This window comes from Ylistrum balloti, unplaced genomic scaffold (genome assembly GCF_031769215.1).
Source record: "Ylistrum balloti isolate Yb309-2 unplaced genomic scaffold, AGI_CSIRO_Ybal_v1 Utg371278, whole genome shotgun sequence".
NCBI lineage: Eukaryota > Metazoa > Mollusca > Bivalvia > Pectinida > Pectinidae > Ylistrum > Ylistrum balloti.
Window position 1 is genome coordinate 178103 of NW_026782687.1, and position 21105 is coordinate 199207.

Below are 21105 nucleotides of genomic sequence, written 5' to 3' on the forward strand. Positions count from 1 at the left end.
GTTAACAGACAAATATGGCGGAGATCGACTTCCTGTCTACCGGATGTATTGAATGTAAATGATCTACACTGCACAGTCTTCATACCGGGATACTTATAGGTGTATGAAAGAAATATGTTCATGCTGTTCATTGATAGTTACTGCAAATGTTAACTGAAGAGTAATATGTCATAAAGGTTATAAATTTGTTCATTTTTTTTCACGACGTAGGTGATAAACAAAGCATATTTCCATTTTTACATATAAACAATCGTTGCTGTCTGGTCGTCTCCGGTTTTTCCGACATTCTGTTCTTTCAATGGTTCACCTAAAAAAAGTTCAAAACATCAGTGACACACAAAAGAATACAAATTGATTGGCATGTGTAAAGTAATCAAAGACATAATGAGTTGTACAGATTGGCACCAATATTGTTTTATGTTAGATCGTTTTACATACAATACATGAAATTATCACGTGCGATACCGAAAGGTATTTAAAATTACGAATGCAATATATAATGTATTTTTCAACAATGTCCTTTGTGTTTCTTTCTATTTCAGTATACCTTCCATGTAAACGTTTGATGATTCTTTGAAATGACACACCTTCGTATGAACGACAGAAATATCCTTCGCTAAATCTATACCTAAAAGAGGACCATGTTGATTATCTGTGATAATATTAGCATGAAAATGATCAGAAAAACACACTATTATGTTTAAATATTGTCTCTATGTTCAGGAAAATTTTATTCTTCGTACTAAATTGAGAATTTAAAATTATTTTTTATTTAATAACTATTAAAATTAAAATTTTAAGTTTTATTTTTATAAACTAAAATAGTTTCAGCGACGGGATGCCCCATTTTGAGTTATAAACAAAAATAGTTTTAGCTATGGGATGCCCCTTTAAGACATAAATATATTAAGCTGTATATATAAACCACTGCTTACTAATCACGATTTCTTTTATCCGATTTTAGCGACTACCCGTCCACACATCCGTTCAATGTGTGTATTCCGACAAAATCTGATATCAATAAATCAAGCCAATAGACGGGACATTTAAACGTTTCCGTACAAAAGACGCGTATTGGAAAGGTGAGATCACGGCGGAACAACTGAAATGTTTTACCAATAATAAATGTCCATCGTCGAAATCTAATTAAGCATATCACGGAATTTTGTATGAGATTTCATGTGATCTTACACATCTCACGAATTGTGAGGACTTCTTACAGGTCAAAGCTTAAAATCGTTTGACCGGTTTCAAGAAGGTCATATTTCTTACGTTCTGGCGTCGTATACTGACATCAAGTATTTATATTTACACTTTGCTCCAGTCATGGCCAGTGTTAAGGAACTTGCACAAACATTTTTTTTCAAATGTCAGAATATTCATTACCAGTAGGTTTAAATGGAACAATTTGTTTCATGCTCCGTCGTAGCAACGAAGATAAAATCTAATTAACCTATCCCCTATATAACAAATCTACAACCTGTTGTTTATAAAACACCTTTGGCGAATTAGCAATTCATCGTATCATACACACGTTTCTTACTCCTCATTTACAATTTAATTTGAAATTTGTCATCGAATAGTCAGTATTTATCTGCTGTTCTTTAGACTCAAACATATGTCTTTGCCATTCTCTACTTACATTTGTCTGTTTGAAATATTATAGATATAATTGAGTAGTATTATGAAATACTTGTATTTGGCTTGCATTAAAACTAAGTCATTGTTGCGTAACAATATGGCCGTTTACTGCCACGCGTTAAATTAATGCATATATACACCTGTGGTATGTCAATAAATTTACCTTTGTTTTCTGATTTTCTTCTGTGATGAGTTAATGCAGTTGTAGATTTTTTGAACATTTCAGAAAATGAATTCTGCCTCTTTTTAGATGGTATCGATGTGGAAGACGGGGATGAAGATGACGGGCGGTCAAAAGACAGTGGTCTAGTTAGTATCACACGTCGGGGCTGGTCGTGAAAATCACTTTCAGATCCATATTCTCGGCAGGGATTGGAGAGTCTGGTTCTTGTGACGTCTTCTGAGCACTGTCGCCGTACAGGACGATGTAGCTTTCCACCATCTGTAGGAGACATGGACTGAGAATGGCCGATGCGGCGTAAGCCATTTCTGTTTCTTTTTGTGAGTATTTCATGTGGGTTGCAGTCATATTCTCGTGATACCTGTGCAACGATCTGATCAACTAACGAATAATTGTCAAAACTATCACTGACTGTTTCGTCACCTTCCTCATTCTCACTGTTATAATTGATGCTGATTTGATGTAAAGCGTCTGTGTTTAGGTCGATTTCAGTGATTTCCTTTTCTGGTTTCGTTTCAGCCTCTAGGTTATTGTTTTCTTCCTTTGTCTCGATTAGGTTCGTTTCTGAAGAAACCGGTTCATGAGTGATGACAGTGATTTTCCTTTCATACATGACTTCATTACATACACTGTCATCTTTCTCACATTCTTCTGTCGACGAATCTCGTAAAGTCACGTTGTACTCCGACACTCTCCGAGATGATGAATCCTCGTAGTCATTCTGTTGATCTGACATCCCTTGCTTCCGCTTGTTGTGACCATTTTCGCACTCAACCTTTCCATCAACTGTTACATAAGATGCTTCACGAATTAAAATATTTCTAAAACATGATACTCTAGATAATGCTATATCTCCTTTTTTCTGATTGGACACTCATAATCTGTTCCACAGATTAACTAACTTATGATACGAGAGCATTTTTTCTTCTTCATTATGGTAGTATAATCCCCGGCATGTACATTGTATGCTGCCTCGTATTAATTTACCTTCTACCTGTTGATATATATGTTTTTTAGAATTAGTAAAAGAATACCTGATTTCCTATGTGTATTGAAGTACAAATTAAATATAGTAATACTGACACTCTGACAAGATATAAACGTAATCGGAACAAAGCTTGTCAATTTTGTCACAAAAGCGATAATGTTTGACGAGGGGAAATTCGAAGTTAAGTAGCCGGTAGAAATCTTCTGCTGAATAAAATTCATTATTACATTTCTTTTGTTTGTCACACTTTTCAGATCTTCAATGGATATAATATTCAACCTTCGTAGCTCGAAGTTGTTTAACACATTTCTTTGTGAGAATGAAAAGAATGTAGTTCACGAAATGGAGGTTAGCGGGTGCACGACTATGGGTTTACATTTCACAAGAAGATTATCTAGTACGTATCAACTTGAATCGGAGACATCTTGGATGTTGAATTTTATTTCCACTCTATCTACACATAATGTAACATTCAATAAATTATTAATTATAACCAAGTTTAAATCATAAATATGTGGATAAAACAAAATACTATTGATACAAAATTCCATTGAGAGAACTTTACCAAATATTAAGCATAACGTTTAATAACAAGGACCATTCACTAGCTATTTAGATGGATCCTTTCAATAAAATTATGTATTTGAACAAATTCTTAATCAAAATTTGTGACAAAAACAAGTGTCATCTTATGGCAGTTAACACTTATGGCAAGACACGTTTCAATACATTTACTATACATATAATAAAAGACATGCAGTTGCATTTCCTTCACTCTAAAGCATAAACAATACAGTTGTATGGACTTTTGAATCATTTTTAACAAGTGCGAATTGTAACATACATTGACACATTTTCACAATATTTGTGCACATTTGTTAGTATTGTACATCAGTATGTTCACTGTGTCCGTGGACTGGTGACTGATGTGCAAAGAATTAGTCCATAACCACAAAATGGCGGATATAACTTGTATCCCGGTGAGGATGACGACACTTCACAACACAAGGGTTAGTCAACATATAGCTACAACCGTTTTCTCCCAGAACAACTCTTCAGATGTTCGCCCGACAATAGACACGTGAGTACCATTGCTCACACGTGTTTTCTAAAGCAACAGACGATACGTCATGTCCACGGCAACATGCCAGGCAGGAAGGATTAGTCAACAACAAAAGCCAGCACCATCAACAATATCCCGTATCCATGGGCGATCAAGCCGCCGTCTGTACTGGAGGTGGAGAGCACAAAGACTCACCGGAAGACAGAGATGAAAGAGAGACAACATCTAAATTTTCCTCTGCAAGGCCAAGTTCAATGGTAAAATCTTCCTCAAAAATACCTGAAACATCAACATGGCTAAATTGAACAGACATTCAATTAAAGTAGCAGCTTCTACTATGGCCCAAGATATAGAAAGTCTCAGTGTTTTTCTGTTCTATATATGATTATTGACGGACAGGTATACAATATTCATTAAGATTTTTCAGATTGTTAATTTACAAATGAACACATATCAGTTCTTTACCTCAGGTCAAAATCTGTATTATTTACGTCATTTATTCTTTAACATGGGTTCTGGAGAAGCTCGAATAACCTAGTCACATTTGTTTTGCATTTTGTGTATATATACACATTTCGTATATATATTCAAAACTTTAGTTACCTACCATTTGTCCAATAGATAATATGTAATGATTTTGAAGTTTTACTATGGATGAACCACAGTTGGTAAGTCATGTATATTGCCTTACCGAAGACTTGATTATTTATGAAATGTCGACACATGCGCCAATTTATCATGTATTTCTTGAAAGACATGTCTAAATATACACTCAATTGTACATCCAAGAAAGATAGGGCTTTAAAGATCGTTTAAAGTTGCAAACTTATCAGAGATATAATTCACACCTCTTTTGTAACACATAGAATGCTCTACTCGGATATAACAATCCTGCTTGACGTACCGTACTGGTATCTTATACCTTATATAAAGCGGTGCGTCCCAGTTCATCAAATACTTGCTGACACAAAGAAATACATCTAGTGGTAGCTGACGCAAAATTCAAAACACAAAAGCGCTACCTTGGAACGGACTTTATAAAATTTGATAGACTGCTTAACAGGAGTATCTTGAAGTAATGTTATTGGGTACAGTCTTCTATAAATAAGATCACATTGGGTACAGCCTTCTGTTAATAAAAACACAATGGAAACAGCCTTCTATAAATAAGATCACACTGGGTACAGCTTCTGTTGATAGGAACAACTTGGGTATCGCCTTCTATAAATAAGAACACATTGAGTACAACCTTCTGTTGATGAAAATACATAGGATACAGCATTCTGTTGATATAAATACATAGGATACAGCCTTCTATAAATCAGATCAAGAGCGTGTTCATCATTTTAAAAAGCAGCATAATGGTATGTTTACTACAATAGTAGTCGAAAACAAATACAAGCCAACACAAGACTCGGGTATATAAATTAGGTATAGACTGTGCCATATAACTATCTACAGAAGTGATAGTTTTGTAGTATTGTTTTGCTGAATTCGCAAGTGCATTGATTTAAAACAACTTGCACAATGATGTAATACAGAAAGAAGGCAAAATTATTCTACAGTATTCAAAGCCTGTAGAATATTTACCATGATCGTTTATGTTTTCAGGTTGAAAGAGGCTCAAAACACGGAGCTACATATGGTACGTGTACAACCTGAATATAGTTACTGCGATACCTTGTGCCAGTAAAACGTGTTTCAATCAAACTGAACAAATCTCCTATTTTTTCATTAATGAGACTTTGGAAACCGAATATTGATCCGATTGATCTGATCTGGTTGATCTGATCTGTAAACTCACTATACATATGCTCTCGTCTTCCTAGTGACCTTCGCCGAATGGTAATGTTCGACTAGGCATTGTTTATATTATGATTCCTAGTGACATTTTGACGATTTAAATGCTGCGGAAAATAGCTTAACTGACATGTTTACAACCAAAAAGCTACAAGTAAATAAGAGTTGTCTCCCTCTCGTACACAACTATCATTTTCGTAAATCTAAAATGTTATTACATGTAATCTAAAATGTGTTTTTAATCTTTAGATAAGGTTTTATATAATTTTGCAAGTGTTACATGCCTTGAGTCACATAAAAAGGCTGACTAAGGTGAAATTTGAGATTTTTAGATTTATGTATTTCTGTTTTAAGCTGGTGTATTATGGTGATGGCGCGTGTATAATCTATCATTTATACAACAGTTGTTTTAGCTGTGTTTACAAATTGGTAGTTTCATCTTCATCTATTTGAATCCTTCTACGAGACAAATCATATAATTTTTTTTTTCAGTTCTTGAAACTTTAAATTGCACACCAATAGTGCAACACTACGGTTTGTTTATTCAACGATAAAACGTAATTTGAATGAGGCTCGTACAGATACACGTTTTTAATATGAATGTAATCATTTCAATAAGTTAAAGACTGTATCTAATTCATGAGACATCTTTTAATATATCGTATACGTAACTGACTTTAAAAAATTGTATTATCTGTCACTCTAGCATTACATAAAATGTCTTGTATATAAATTCATATGAAATAGTACGTTACCACCTCTACAAATGTATTAAAGTGCATATTGCTACAGTTTGTTCAAGATAGAATCTAATTAAGCTGACAGTTTGTTTAAGATAAAACGTAACTAAGCTGACATGTCGTAAAAGATAAAACGTAACTAACCTGACATTTGGTATAAGATAAAACGTAACTAGTTGACATTTTGTATAAGATAAAACGTAACTAGCTGACATTTTGTATAAGATAAAACGTAACTAAGCTGACATTTGGTATAAGATAAAACGTAACTAGCTGACATTTTGTATAAGATAAAACGTGACTAAGCTGACATTTTGTATAAGATAAAACGTAACAAAGCTGACATTTTGTATAAGATAAAACGTAACAAAGCTGACATTTTGTATAAGATAAAACGTAACAAAGCTGACATTTTGTATAAGATAAAACGTAACTAGTTGACATTTTGTATAAGATAAAACGTAACTAGCTGACATTTTGTATAAGATAAAACGTAACAAATTTGACATTTTGTATAAGATAAAACGTGACTAAGCTGACATTTTGTATAAGGTAGTACTATAAAGTGTGTATCGTTTTTTTGTAGGTAAAAAATGTACACACAAAACACAAAAGTGAAAAGCACCATTTAATGCATCATATGAATTTTTACTGCACCAAACAGGTGTTTTCTTTCTTCAAGGACTCGTCAGTGATGCTAAAGGCCGAAATTTTGAAATTTAAGAGGTGATTTAGGTGATTGAGTAAAAACAAAATACAGAAAAGAAATGTCAAATTTTGACGGGGAGTTATACTTACTCAAAAATTAAATAAATTTGTATTTTTCTTTTTCGATATCTGATATTTGTTTTACTGGTATTATGATATGAGAAATGTTAAATGCCATTAGTGTCATACTTACTTCTTCGTTTTTCTTTATTGGTGTTCTCTACAGGCACTGGCATAGGTGTAACTAGATTCGATTTTTTCTTGTCCATTTTCTTTTTCTTCTTCTTCTCCTTTTGTTGCTCATTGTCACTCAAAGACTTACTGAGAGGTCGCCGAGATGTCTTGTTGTCGATGGAATTCACGACGCCAAAACCTGGTTCCACGGAGCTGACAGAACGCTCGAGAGTCCCACGTCCAGTGTCGGAGCTGATACTACTCACGTTGAGACCCGACGACATCGACACGGTTGACGTCATGCCGACATCACTCACTGTACTATTTTGTTTGGAAATCTTTTTCTTAGGTTTCTTTTTCTTGTCCTTTTTTACAGATATCACTTCAACTTCGATTGACTCGTCAAAATCATGTTCTGTTGATTTATTTGCTTTCCTTTTATCTTCAGATTTCTTCGATTTTTTATTCGCCTTTGATTTAGTGCCGGAATCTTTTGATCCGCCATCAGATCTACTGACTTGTACGATGTCACTAGAACTCTCAACACCACTGTCGTCCTTCCCTGGCGTTGTTGATGTTTCTTTCCGCGGAGTTGATGGCGGTGTATCTGTTTCCTCGACTACATCCCCACAAGGGTTCGTATTTGTGTCTGTTTGACTATTTGTCAACGATTCTTTAACCTCTTTTAGTGCAGTACTAGACACTTCATTATCCTGTAGATTTAGTACCATTTTATCCACACCTTCGTTAGCAGTGATACTACTGACATTGTCCGTCACGTGTAGTCCATTGGCTACTTCTAATAACGTTTTAACAGCAGCAGGTCTTTGTTCGGTGTCTGATTGTAGAATATCTACAGAACAAAAAGGATGGCGTTACGTTTATGCTCACCTGACCGCGGTCTATGCATACATAATCTGACATAAAACACTGAAGTACAATAATGGAATGTAATACAGTTATTGATATACTTCCAACGACGCAAATTGCTGATCTTGTGATAACGTTTTAAAGAGACTCTCTTTACCACCATTATCCAAATGGGAATCCATTAAACATCTTAACAGCGGGGAAAATTTTGATTGGTTTCTGTTGAAAATATCGTTTAGAAAATGAAACTCTTTTATCATACTTTTGAACAAGAATGCAAAATTTCTCACAGTCAAGATATTGTTTGTAACTTCTACTTATCATCAAATCAAGTACGTAATATGTAAAGGATGCAATTTAGACTAAAAACAATTCATACCTATCTTTCCTAAATTTTCATTGACACCATGGATACCGGAGAGTTCTGTTGATTCGTCATGTGATAATCTGTCTCCATGATGGCCGTTGCTAGAATATGAATCATGATTCCCTGTCTTCGTCGACGATCGCTTGGAGGGTTCTTGAATAATAGGTACGGAATTAATGACAGTAAACAAAATACGGCTCATATATTTCAGGTTTAGATCATTACGTCACAACAGTCACGGATTCGTTCGAAGTAGTTTTTATTAATTTGGGATTCTGTGCCTGTCAATGGACATGTTCAAGTTGTGAAACAATTGGTGAAAGGACATTTGATTTACTTATCAAGATGATATCACACGTTAAATCTATTGCTCTTCACGGTTCATGGGCTCAAATTGTGAACAGTTTTACTGATTAGAAAGCGGAGCAACCCAGAATTATATGAAACAGTTCATCAACATGAGCGATGGTAGCACACAGCGGAGTGATGCTAATGCTTCAGTGGAGGAATGACATGCCGATAGTAATTGTGATGGTATTTTGAACCTTGTTTAAACATATTGACTCATACTAATCGTGTAACTCAATTCAATATTCAAGAACTTGTTCAAAATATCAAGATGTCCATACAAGAGGTGTTCAACTGATAGCCGAGCTCATAACTTAGGGTTTCAAGAGATGCAGGATGGTGAAAATTTTCGGGAAGTTTTGCGGTCGTCATAGTGCGATTTGAAGCTGGACATGTTTGATGCTCGTTAGTTTACCTGTTAGCTATTGTACACACTGTTTTAATTTTTCCAAGAGTCATTATGTCAGTCTTTCTTTCGTTCATATTTTGTCCTAATTCAATTGAATTTGAGTTTGGATTATGATTATATTTATATGTTGGTATATGCTTTCAAATATGGAAGACTGAAGAGGGACAGAATCTTCAATATTGTCCATGAACGGATCTATTCTACAACCATATACACTATTTCCCTCTAAGGGCCGTTAGAATCTAGGTTGTGATAATTTCTGGTCTATGTCTGATCCTGCTATCGATGACTTGAATAAACAAATCCGTCATTTTATCGGATATTTGTATATTTATGTTTAATGACTCGAAACTGTGATAAACACAGGGTGATCAACACCACAGCTGAAACATTATAAGATTTGTTAGCTTAACAGAATAGACAAATAATACTTTAAAAAGATAATATCCCTTTCAAAAATAATTTTTACTTAATTTGCAGTTATATCCGCTTGTAATTACTTAATTTACATTCCTAATCATAGGACAGTTTTGATAGAGTTGACAGATTTTCGGCAATGTTTAATTGGAAACTTCACATTCAGTTGTCTTTGGGATAGTAAAGCTTGCAATTGTCCGGTTAAGGTTGAAAATATTTGGACACACATATGTATATACATACATGCTCTCCAGAGGTGTTATAAGTACTTACTTACCATCGTAGCCCCAAGCCTTAAAGGAGCTACCTACAGACCGTGTCGGAGACTATAGGAGCTAGAAGAATTGTGGGGACAGAGACAAACTCTCCAGTGTTCTCTATGTCTTAATTGACAAGTTATTTATACTAGTGAGTCAGTTTAATAGTTTAATGTATGTGTTAATGTGCGTGTTGCATCGGACCGTCGCGAGAAAACTTGCCAACGGCCAACGGAATCAAAGGATGTCTAATAGAATTACTGGCATGGATATAAACCTTCATTGAAGTCTCTAATGGCCAGTACCACAAACGGTCTGGTACGTTCGTCCTATGATCAGATATCGAGGTCTGTATACTGCAGTAGTGGTCGAAAACAAATACAAGCCAATACAAGACTGGGGTATATAAAGTAGACACAGACTGTACCTTATCACTATCTACAAAGAGATCGTCTCGTGACAAAACAAACGTCAATATTTTATTCCCAATTGAATTAGACAGGGAATTCAATCTGTCCAATATAAATACATATATATATATATCGATTGTAAAACACTAGTTTATGACTTGTTGAAAGCTATAGAAGATGTTTTGATATCGTATACATGTATAAAGTGTATCCAACAACTGCAAATTTAAAGGTGAAAGAGTATCACTCCGCGCTAACGTCGACAGTTGGAACTTTCGGCGTATGATGTACTCTCCAATTCATCTGTTGGCATTAAGATATCTAACGCTAAATTTATATTGAAAAATACTATTGAATTATGTGTCTTGTACGATCCTCGTAGTCTATACCACAACGCGATAACAAGGAATGGCATGGTGAGAAGCGTTTTCAAGATAATATCATGATGTGCAACAATATCAAAATGAGGACATATACTGAGATTTGGTTGGTACCTATCAATTAGAGTTTATGTGCACAAAGCCTTTCGGATATTACGAAGTCTCACTGTATATAAATCACGACTCGACATGTAACGAGATTCAATGACTTTTTTTTGTAAACGAATATCAAGACATGCAGTTAGTTTTAAGTGTATATAAACAAAGAATTCAACATAACAGTAATGTTTATCAGGAAGGAAATAGTAAATAAGCGTTATTGTCTTGTCGCAATGTGTTAACCGTGCATTTTCTTGTCATTTAAATAAAGATATGAAGATTTAAGAGAGAATTCCCTGAACAATGAAGAGAATAAATATTTTTGAGGTTTTGAAAGTCTGTTAAGATCATGTACATCGTGCAATACGAAACATGTGCAACACTCTGTTAGACTCCATACGTTCATATCCGCAATATACATGTAGGTCATATCTTCTACAAAGTTCATACCACTACAAAGGTAATGCCTACCAAAAAGATCCCATCCATTACAAAATTCCAATACAAAGATCCCATCCATCACTAAGATCCCATCCACTACATAAACCATATCCACTAAAAATTCCATATCCACCACTAAGATCACATCCACTACAAAACTCATATCCACCACAAATCTCACATCCGCTACAAAACTCATATCCACTACAAAACTCACATCCACTTCAAAACTCATATCCACTACAAAACTCACATCCACTTCAAAACTCACATCCACTACAACCACTACAAAACTCACATCCACTACAAAACTCACATCCACTTCAAAACTCACATCCGCTTCAAAACTCACATCCTCTACAAACCTCACATCCACTACAAATCTCATATCCGCTTCAAAACTCACATCCTCTACAAAACTCACATCCACTACAAAGATCATATCCACTACAAAAACCATATCCATTACCGAGATCATATCATCACATGTTAAACCTCGACAATTATAATATCAAATACAAATGTCGAACCAAACGCAAAGTTCATTAAAAAGGTCAAATCAAACACAAAGGTCACACCCACTACAAGGTCACAAACACCTCAAATATCGTATCTTTATAAAAGTCAAGCTTTCTGCTTACGTCATACCACAAAATTCGTACTCCTACATATGTTACCTGTGAACCACTAAAAAAATTTAGAGACGTAATATCTTTCGTCATGGCGACCTTGATCTTCAGTTCTGAAACCAGCTTTTCATGAACGATCTCTACCTTCGTGTAAACAGAACAAAAAAAAAATCTTCCAACTAAATTATCACCCTTAAGAACCAAAAGGAATATATGTAAAAGGATCTTTTGTCTTGTCATTCTATCTCTGTCTTCTGAATCATAATGAAGACTGTTAAATAATTAATATCATACGAGGTAAATAATTGTAGATGTGTATATACTTACCGTTCCCCATAATGTGGGATCGTCCTACTTCACAGTTATGTCCTGTAATAGAAATCCATGAGTAATGCTTAACGTGAGAAAAGCTGAATAGCGTGTACAATATGTGCAGTCATAAAACAAATTATCACATGTGTGTATTAACGAATGCACAACCACAGTGCGTGGGCTAGGGTTTGTGTGACCTAAGTAAGTCAAATCTCTAAACCATAATTAAAAATGTAACAATATGGTAATTGTTCATGTTTATGAGTTGTAGTTAGTAACAAATGTCGAATTAACTTACCTAGGTAAAGGCCATACATTACTCTACATGTAGATTAATGAAAAAATTCACTTTCTACAATATCAATTACGACTAGTTTCTAGACACCTTGTTATATGACTGTATAGCTACTGCCAGAACAGTATGATGGTGATATTGTTACATAGTGTACTAATTACTTCGGTCTTCAAGGAATAACCAATGGTCCCAGAGGTGATGTAATAGCGTGCTACAGGTCATGTTATAATTGTTGTATATAAGGAGGAAGCTAGACTGTAAGGACGTGAATAATTATACATTTAATGAGAGGAACCTTGTGTATCCGTGAGAACAGGTGTATCTCTACCCAAAGTGCTTATCAATGCCTAGCCGGATGGATTTCTAAATGTTGTAAGGTCAATAGCTGGTACTCAGGTTTACCTGATAAAACCAATATTTGAAGTTCTATTTTAGCCATTTCTTTTCCTTATTTTCCGTCATATTTTGTTGCTGTCAAATATATACGAATCGAGTTACGCATTTCAAAATTGCCATCTTAAAATTTTCAGACAGTCAGAATTACTGTTTACACGAACTCTGGAAAAAAACGGAATAAATTATGTTAATTATCTTACACTGGAAGATGTTTATCTATGGCGGTACCTACCTGTCTGATGGTGATGTCAGTGTTCCTGTTGTCTAGAATCCACTATCTCTTATTAATTAATCCGTATTACAGTCCTCACGGCTGGTCATTCTGTATAGGAAACAAGATTTTAAACATTTACAGACTCGCCAATCCAAAGGATAAATGTTAAATAAATATACTGCTACACTCAGTCCTAAAAACGATCATTTCGGTAGAACAGAAATCTTCAGCACTCCCATCACAAGCTGTCGTGTGACCTTTTCGCGTTAACGTGAAAGGTAGGTGTGATGAGGAGCGATGGACAGAGGAGTGATTGATGGGGACGAGTTGTCGCAAAGTCGGTCATCTGTAGCGTTACGCCTGGCCACACTCTATTGACGATAGGCTGAGCCTGGGGGGACACTTCGCCACATAAATAAGTAAATATCAACAAATCGATACACGCTATATATACGTGCTAACGTGCAGTCTACCTGGCTGATGCGTATGTATATATCAGCAATGCCCAATCCACCTCCAATTGAGTTTGCAATAAAGCGCAGAAAATAACAATAAGAAAATGATTGCCTGACGATAGGAGCCGAAAGTGTTCTATTATACTTCACCAATCACAACCTATTGAGAAACAGTCTTCATTGGTAAAAACAGCAAGTTAAAAGTCACCCACTCGTAACTGGTTAATCAATACACAGATTCAGTGATATTGTGTACGTGAACACCCACCAGTCATCCTGAACCAGCGACCTTGTGCGGTTTACAGAGGCGAAGCACAAAAAGTATGCAGTAATATCACAATATCACCTTACAATAAGTTATATTCCAACAAGGATGAACCTAGTAAACAACAAACGTCATACAGGATTGAACAACAAAGAAAATATCAACATGTCAACACACTTACAATCAAAGCTTAATTTCAATAGAAAGACTTACATGGAGATTCTTGAAATTAGGACAAATTCAATAAAAGTTTTACCTGGTAAGTTTGGTATCTCAAGAAAAGCTTATTAAAGCACAATGTACGATGAGAATCTAGGGTACACGTTAAATCAATTTATCTTTTCCTCCCTCGACTGTGCTGTAAAATTTTATATTGGCACATAGACTAAAGCAATCCAGCGTACTCTTAACCCGTAAGCTAACATCTGCACCCGCGATATAGTGGCATTTTAAGTCACAATTCGATATTAAATCTCCCTCGCGTGATAAACAGACTGACACATTCGACCGGTCAATTGTCGATTCAGTTAAACATCTTAAAGTGTTGTTTGTAGTGAGTATGCATTACCGATGTGTGAACTAGTAGAGGTCTCCGAGTGTAATTGGGTCCCTTCAGAATCTCCGTGTTGTTTACAATAATTGCGAATATATGCATGGAAGCTCCACATGCGATTTTTTTTTTAATAATTTCGTATTACTAAGACTCAAGTAGCGGTTGAGGGATCATACTTACAATCATACAACAAGTATTTCAAGTTTGTGGCTTTCGCTAAGCACATTATATGAAACATGCAATTCACTGTATTTGTTTTTCACTTGAACCAACAGAGCGCAACACAAACGATGCTGAATCACACAAACGCCCTACACAATTACTGTACACACGAGATAGTTGTGGTTTAAAATTTATACCGTGGGAATATAGATACACATATCTATGAATGAGAAACCCCATTATTTGCAAACAATTTGGGCATTAATGCTAAAATCCAATTCTAGACATGTTACCCCCAGATGAACAATACAGACAATATATATGACTCATTTATATAAAATCAGGTCAAAATTTTCTCTTTGAGACAAAAATGCATCGATGCATTACTTTAATGGCGGTTCTCTGTCAACTATAGAAACTGGCATTATGGCTATACCAATAAATTCTTCATATATTGTACACAATTGTGACGTCATGAAAAAACTGATACGGTCAGCCCTAGGGATACTGTCTGATTAAATCCAAAGATAGGTATTGTGTTTTATTATTCACAACGTTCCAGCCTGAAGGGATAGTTAGAAACACGCTATCTCGAAACCCTTTAACATGAGGCATCTGCAAATCTTCAACAGACAATAATGTGCCTGAAAACGTCATGCCAAATTACGACAGACATTCGAAAAGACAATTATATTAAAATCCCTTCGTTACAATCTCCAATATCTTTCTGGCCATTATTCTTGGTTCAAACTCATCATTTTGCCATTCAACAGCTAATCACGATTCCCAAGAATCATAAAAAGATAACAGGGTTTATTCACATTTCTTATTGTCTGGTGTATCTACATTTGGTCATGAATATCATTTCTTTGTTGTTCCTGCACAGAATTTGTAACAGAATATTGGTATCAACCTATTAGACAAAGCCGACAACATTGGAAATTCGAGAAGGATGTATTAAAAATAATATTTCATGTTTCTGAGCATGTCTTATTGTGCCATCATCAACGTTTGAAGAAGCGAACGCACTGAACGCACCAAAACCTTTCAAATTCAATTTCATTTACAAAAGAAAAACAGAAAACAAAAACATTGAAATATTTATATATATATATGCTGTCAAAATGTCGTCCCCTGTCGGTAAAAACCAAAACTGGTCTAGCTTCATGCCGTAATATATTCGTCAACCAGCATATTCAGGTCAGTCATATTTATATCTACCCGTAGGGTAAACTGGCAAGGGTGGGTCAGTATATGATATTATAAATATTCTACTTCTAAACACTTACATATCTATTGATTTATTTTAAAATATACCAAAATACAAACCCTTGCTTGACTACTACTGGTTTTCATCGTTATTCCAAAAGAACAAAGACTGAAATTGGCCCAGTTTGAGCTATCAATAACCATGATGAAAATGATATGTTGACTTAAAATATTCAATTTAAGCACGCAACGTGTTCGTATTAACACGACAGAATTTGTCATTTTTGTCATTCAGTTGGTTAGCCTAGATATAATAAAAGTCTATTTAGACGTAATAGTTGTTTTAACATAGGAGTGTTGACAGCTGTTACGACTGACATATAACTATGAAATCAATGTAAACCAGTCTCCATACCATAAATATACATCTGATATCAACCATGCAAAAGTATAGAAAATGATAGATTTATATCTAACAAATTCTCACTAACACATAAAGACACATCGCCGAAACTGGCTAATATCGCACTACTGTGTGCAATAATAATATACTACTTAAAAGTTAATATATAACCCAAACAAAAATGTATACCCTTTCTATGATATCGCGTCTTGAAATTTAAACACGAATGGAAGTCTTCAAGAAAAGCTACAGAAAGGTCTATTAAAAACAAAACAAAAACAAAATAACAAACATAAAAACCCACCCACAGTGAATAGATAATAATTTTCGTCACTGTTGTCATCACTTGTAATTCAATATCAATTTATTTGCTTTGTTTACTTTTTTTTTATTTTGTCCTAATTTCACCAGACATGATATTGCCTTTCCGTGTAATGTTTGTCTTTTTTTTTTATTTAGAATTATGCGACGCAATCAATCATCAGTTTTTTTCTGAATCTAATATTATAATCGTGACACAGAAACAAGTAACCGATATTTAAATAATTTCAACAAAAAAATTAAAATTTCCATAAACATGCCGCGATTGCCTAAAATGAGTGAAGGAAATTGTCACGTGACTGAAACTTTACATTCTCCTTGAATACCAACAGGTGATTATCCCTGAGGGAACTCAATAAATTAGAACATAAAAAGTCAGTTAAGTAAAGCCCAGAGATAACCTATGACAGGTAAGGTTAATAAAGTGACAAGCAGAGATCAGCGTAGCAAAGACAACTAAGATAGATATTATAGCTTATAAATTGCATTTGAACATTAACGTTGATAGTGTTTTTGACCTACAAATCAGCGATAATTAAATGTCGCCCTAAGTGTATGTTTAAAAGCATTCCAGTGTTACATTTGAAAGATGTTTGTAATTGCATTTTACATTTCAAAAAACAGGAAAGTGTTATCAAACATTTCCCGATAATTCATTTTAGGCTAAAAAAAATCAGACCCCGCTCATTAAAAGTATGGTCAATTTATATATTCAAAATGATAATTATGGAAATTTCTAATGAAAACTGCCTGAAATAGATATAAATGTTATTTTTAACATTTTAAAGACTCTGATTACATATGTTTTCTATATGTAAGCTTTGGTGAAACTCATCAAGCTGTCCAGTCTATGAACAGCTGGGGATAGGTAACCGTTGTGTGTGGTCAGGTAGTGTTGGTAACTCTTTTGTACTTAAGTTCAGATAAAGTATACAACACCCAGCCCGTAGGTTGTATCTCTGTGTAATATAAGGTATTTGTCTCTATCTTCTGTGTATACGACTCTCCTACTAGGTAAAATGAGTGTTGCATATGTATTTAAAACTAAACTTCAAACATTAATACAGCTGCATAAAAAAAATTCTGCACTAGGAGAAATGTGGAGCCGAAGTTGATAAGAAAATACAATATATATATATATAGAATACATCAGAACCAAAGGAAATACAAAAATATTTTGAATAAGTAATTCAAAATCGGCATCTATTTGTCACGATTTACTGTCGTGTCTTATGAACCACAAGTCCTAAAATAATTTCAAATCATATTCAAGTACATAATAAGTATACGAACTGAAGTCGAATTACTGTATATGTCTTCGTTAACTGCAGATGCTACAGGTAAGAAATCACCACCACCCATATAAAGGTGATCAGGTGACAGATAACAGTCAAAGCGTTACCAATAGACATCAGTTTAGCTCGATCACTAAACAGGTTTAGGCAAACGATCAGAACAATAGTTAGACGTGTTATTTTGTCATATGTGAAACTAGGGAAAAACGCATATGAACCTTAGAAAGAAAAGTTATATTGAAATCAGGGTCTGGGAATTTATTTTGGTTCCCTCCTTATCTCTAACCGAATGAAAATAAAGCAAATCCCTGCTTTTGCAGGTGTTGTAAAATTAGCTGTCGCTGACAACGTGTACGATGTACCAGCATGCATATTCTTTTCTCAATCGGGGACCTGCAAGGATGTGACAACATTCTGCATTTTTCATTAAGACGTCGCGTTTTTAACGTCATGAACACTGATTACTTTCACTCAAAACATTAAAATGGAGTTACAAATTTGATTTCAGTGGCTGGTGTACTCAATGGGCTGGATCAGACCACTAGACACTGCTAGCTTTATCAATGGATTTCAGTTCTATTGTATTGTTATAATAGTCCATTATATCATATGTCTCTTGTATTACCCAAAAAAAGGATGATATAATGGATAAATTGTAGAAAACACACACAAGTGAATGACACCTTCTAATGAAAATAAGAATTCAATACACGTGTAGTAGTGCCAAACAATTAAGTAGCCTGCATCATACGCCTGTTTCGTCCTTCCAGGTCTCGTCAGTGATGTTACATCACACATCTGCTTCGTCCTTCCAGGGCTCGTCAGTGATGATAAAGATCGAAATTTGTAACCTTGCACTATAATTTAATGATTTACATACTTTGGGTTATTTCTGAAGAACAATAAAATCAAAACTTTGCATGCATGTTACTACAAACCTTTGGAAGCAGTATCTACCACTTGCAACCTCGAAGAAAAGTACAGAAGACACACAAGTGAAGCACCTTGTCATACAGTGACCATGAGTGAGGACTGAAACACTTCCTGTTCTTTATCATTCTTTGGGCATGATAATACGGTGCTGATTCATGTGTGTATAATACCATTGTCATTTATGTATATCATATTAAGAAAAAACAAAGTAAACGATGACGCTACTGGAAAAACCTCTCGTCTGACAGATTATGCAAATATCTTTCCTGCATGTCCAGAACCACAGAGAGACGTTGAAAGAAAGAAAATAAGCAAACACATTGTAAGGCCTTCATAGTCACCGAACGTGTGTCAACACAGACTTCCCGAAAAGCTTAATTAGCAGATTGCGCAAGAAGCCAGAAGCACTTACAATTTGCATTCGTGAACAAGCGGGTTCGTCTAATTGACATTTAAAGCTACCAACTAAGTAGGGTTACATCACGTGATACCATATATGTATATAATTATTATGATGAAGAGACATGTTGGTATGTGTATAAACGCGTAGCTTTTAGCTCTTAATTATTCATATTTCGTAACATAAAGTGGCTTGTTTCTAATTATTTTGCTCCTGGCTCTGAATTGCACTGATGAAAACATACGACACTACTATGATTAATATCAGCTTAAAACATTCTTTATTTTCAAAAACTGCGCATTAAACTCATTCATATATTTTAAAATGTATATATTGTCATATCAAATGGTTATGAATTCACAGAACTTTATCCTCGTTTAACTGAATTAAGTTGGCAATCTTTAGGAAGGTATTTTACCTGTGTATGATATATCTAGAAGTTGATTTATTGTTTTAAACAGCAATAAAAAGCCAGATGTTCATAAATCTATACTGGTCTTATTGTGTTATAAACATTTTTTTTATAGTATAAAGGATGTTGAGGAATTTATAAAACAAAACATACTTACGTTATTTAGGTAGCAAGCGTTCTCCGTTAACGTTATACAGCTTCAGGCAAATTATCAATCTTCAACTGTCAAAGTACAAGCGCGCACCTGTAGCATAACTCTTAACTTTTGCATAAAGGTTTTGCTGGGATACATCAGTTAACTGTACTCTTTGGACGTCAAACTGCCTTATATAACCGGATGTAGCTGAAAACTTGTCATAGAGAATGTCATTTACTTCACGGTAAAGCCTTTCCGTTGCTGAAGTCGACCAAACCGTTAAGATTGATGACGTCATCAAGAAATCATCAGCTAGAGTTTTCCGAACGTCGCCGCATAGCATGCATAGCTTCCCGCGCAATCACCAGACGACGGTGGTGGCGTAGCTGTTCTGATGGTCGAGTTTACCCCCGTGTTTGGGTTTTTACAGTTAACGAAGTTTTACGTCTCTAGTTAAGGAAACATCTTTGTTGTATACATATATACACATCTATTAATCTCACTGTATGTAATGCATCTAAAACTTGATGTAGACGTTGCATGTACATTGCAGTGGACTTAAAAAACCTTATATATACAAACTTGCCTTTTAGCCATTTTCTAATGTTTTAATCGGTTTTCATGACCATAGTTGTTTGAAAGCGAACAAATCTTTGGACAGCAAATAACAACCAAGAAGATGAAGCCACTTATAATCATGCTTTACTTAGATAATTCACCTGCTTGTCTTATATTGCAGAGCTCACCTTGTAAATTATACATTTATGTCACAGAGAGATGGTCATGAAAATAATAATGATATGTATTATATATACATTATACATTATATATACAATGCAAACGAAATTTCATTGATTTATGTAAATTGATATTATTTATATCATAATGATATGAAATATTGAAATATTATATATATCTATTACACAAATATTAAATTGCGTATATATATTTTTTGGAGGGGAAGGGGGTGGGGGTGAGGTTCTGTCATGAAATATTTTCAAACCTGTACGATGAAAGCATATCATATTATTGATAACTTTATAGCTTGGTTGTCTGTCTATTGTCTCGTTAGACTGATGGGTAGCTAATGCCGTGATATCTACATGTATGTAGTACCTGGAGATGTATCATTCTAAAGCTCCGATCTGCATCATATCTTATCTAAATGTTCAAATACTTTCTATGTAGATCATATATACCTGTAAGGATAAGGGGTCTGCTACATGTACATGTTCAGTAGTTCCATGTAGCTTGTTCGAACGATCTATAACTGGAAGAAAGAATAAAGGTCATTCAAATTGATCATCTTGAGCTAGAATACTGACACATGTCAGGAAGGGTCCCATATTGTGTCAGACTCTTATCCAGCGTATAACACTGATAATGAGGTGCTTTTTTTTTGTTTATAGACACAAAAAATTT

General features: G+C 34.7%; 1 protein-coding gene across 1 annotated transcript; it reads right to left on the minus strand.

The window, feature by feature from the left end:
• Positions 1–236: 236 nt before the first annotated feature.
• LOC132561795 (uncharacterized) lies at positions 237–19907 on the minus strand. Its single transcript, XM_060226494.1, has 8 exons — positions 19705–19907; positions 13158–13247; positions 12250–12291; positions 8545–8685; positions 7315–8148; positions 4069–4152; positions 1805–2608; positions 237–307 (listed from the first exon to the last, which is right to left on the minus strand). Exons 3-8 carry the CDS (start codon positions 12257–12259, stop codon positions 237–239), a joined length of 1944 nt encoding a protein of 647 aa, XP_060082477.1. The 5' UTR covers positions 12260–12291; positions 13158–13247; positions 19705–19907.
• Between the last annotated feature and the right edge of the window lie 1198 nt (positions 19908–21105).

Excerpts from the sequence above, each read along its gene's own strand:
- LOC132561795 (XM_060226494.1), bottom strand. Across the intron at positions 4,153-7,314 it reads CAATAAAGAAAAACGAAGAA|GTATTTTTGAGGAAGATTTT; the intron begins GTAAGTATGACA and ends TTGATGTTTCAG. Across the intron at positions 2,609-4,068 it reads TCTTTCATCTCTGTCTTCCG|TTGATGGAAAGGTTGAGTGC; the intron begins GTGAGTCTTTGT and ends CTTATGTAACAG.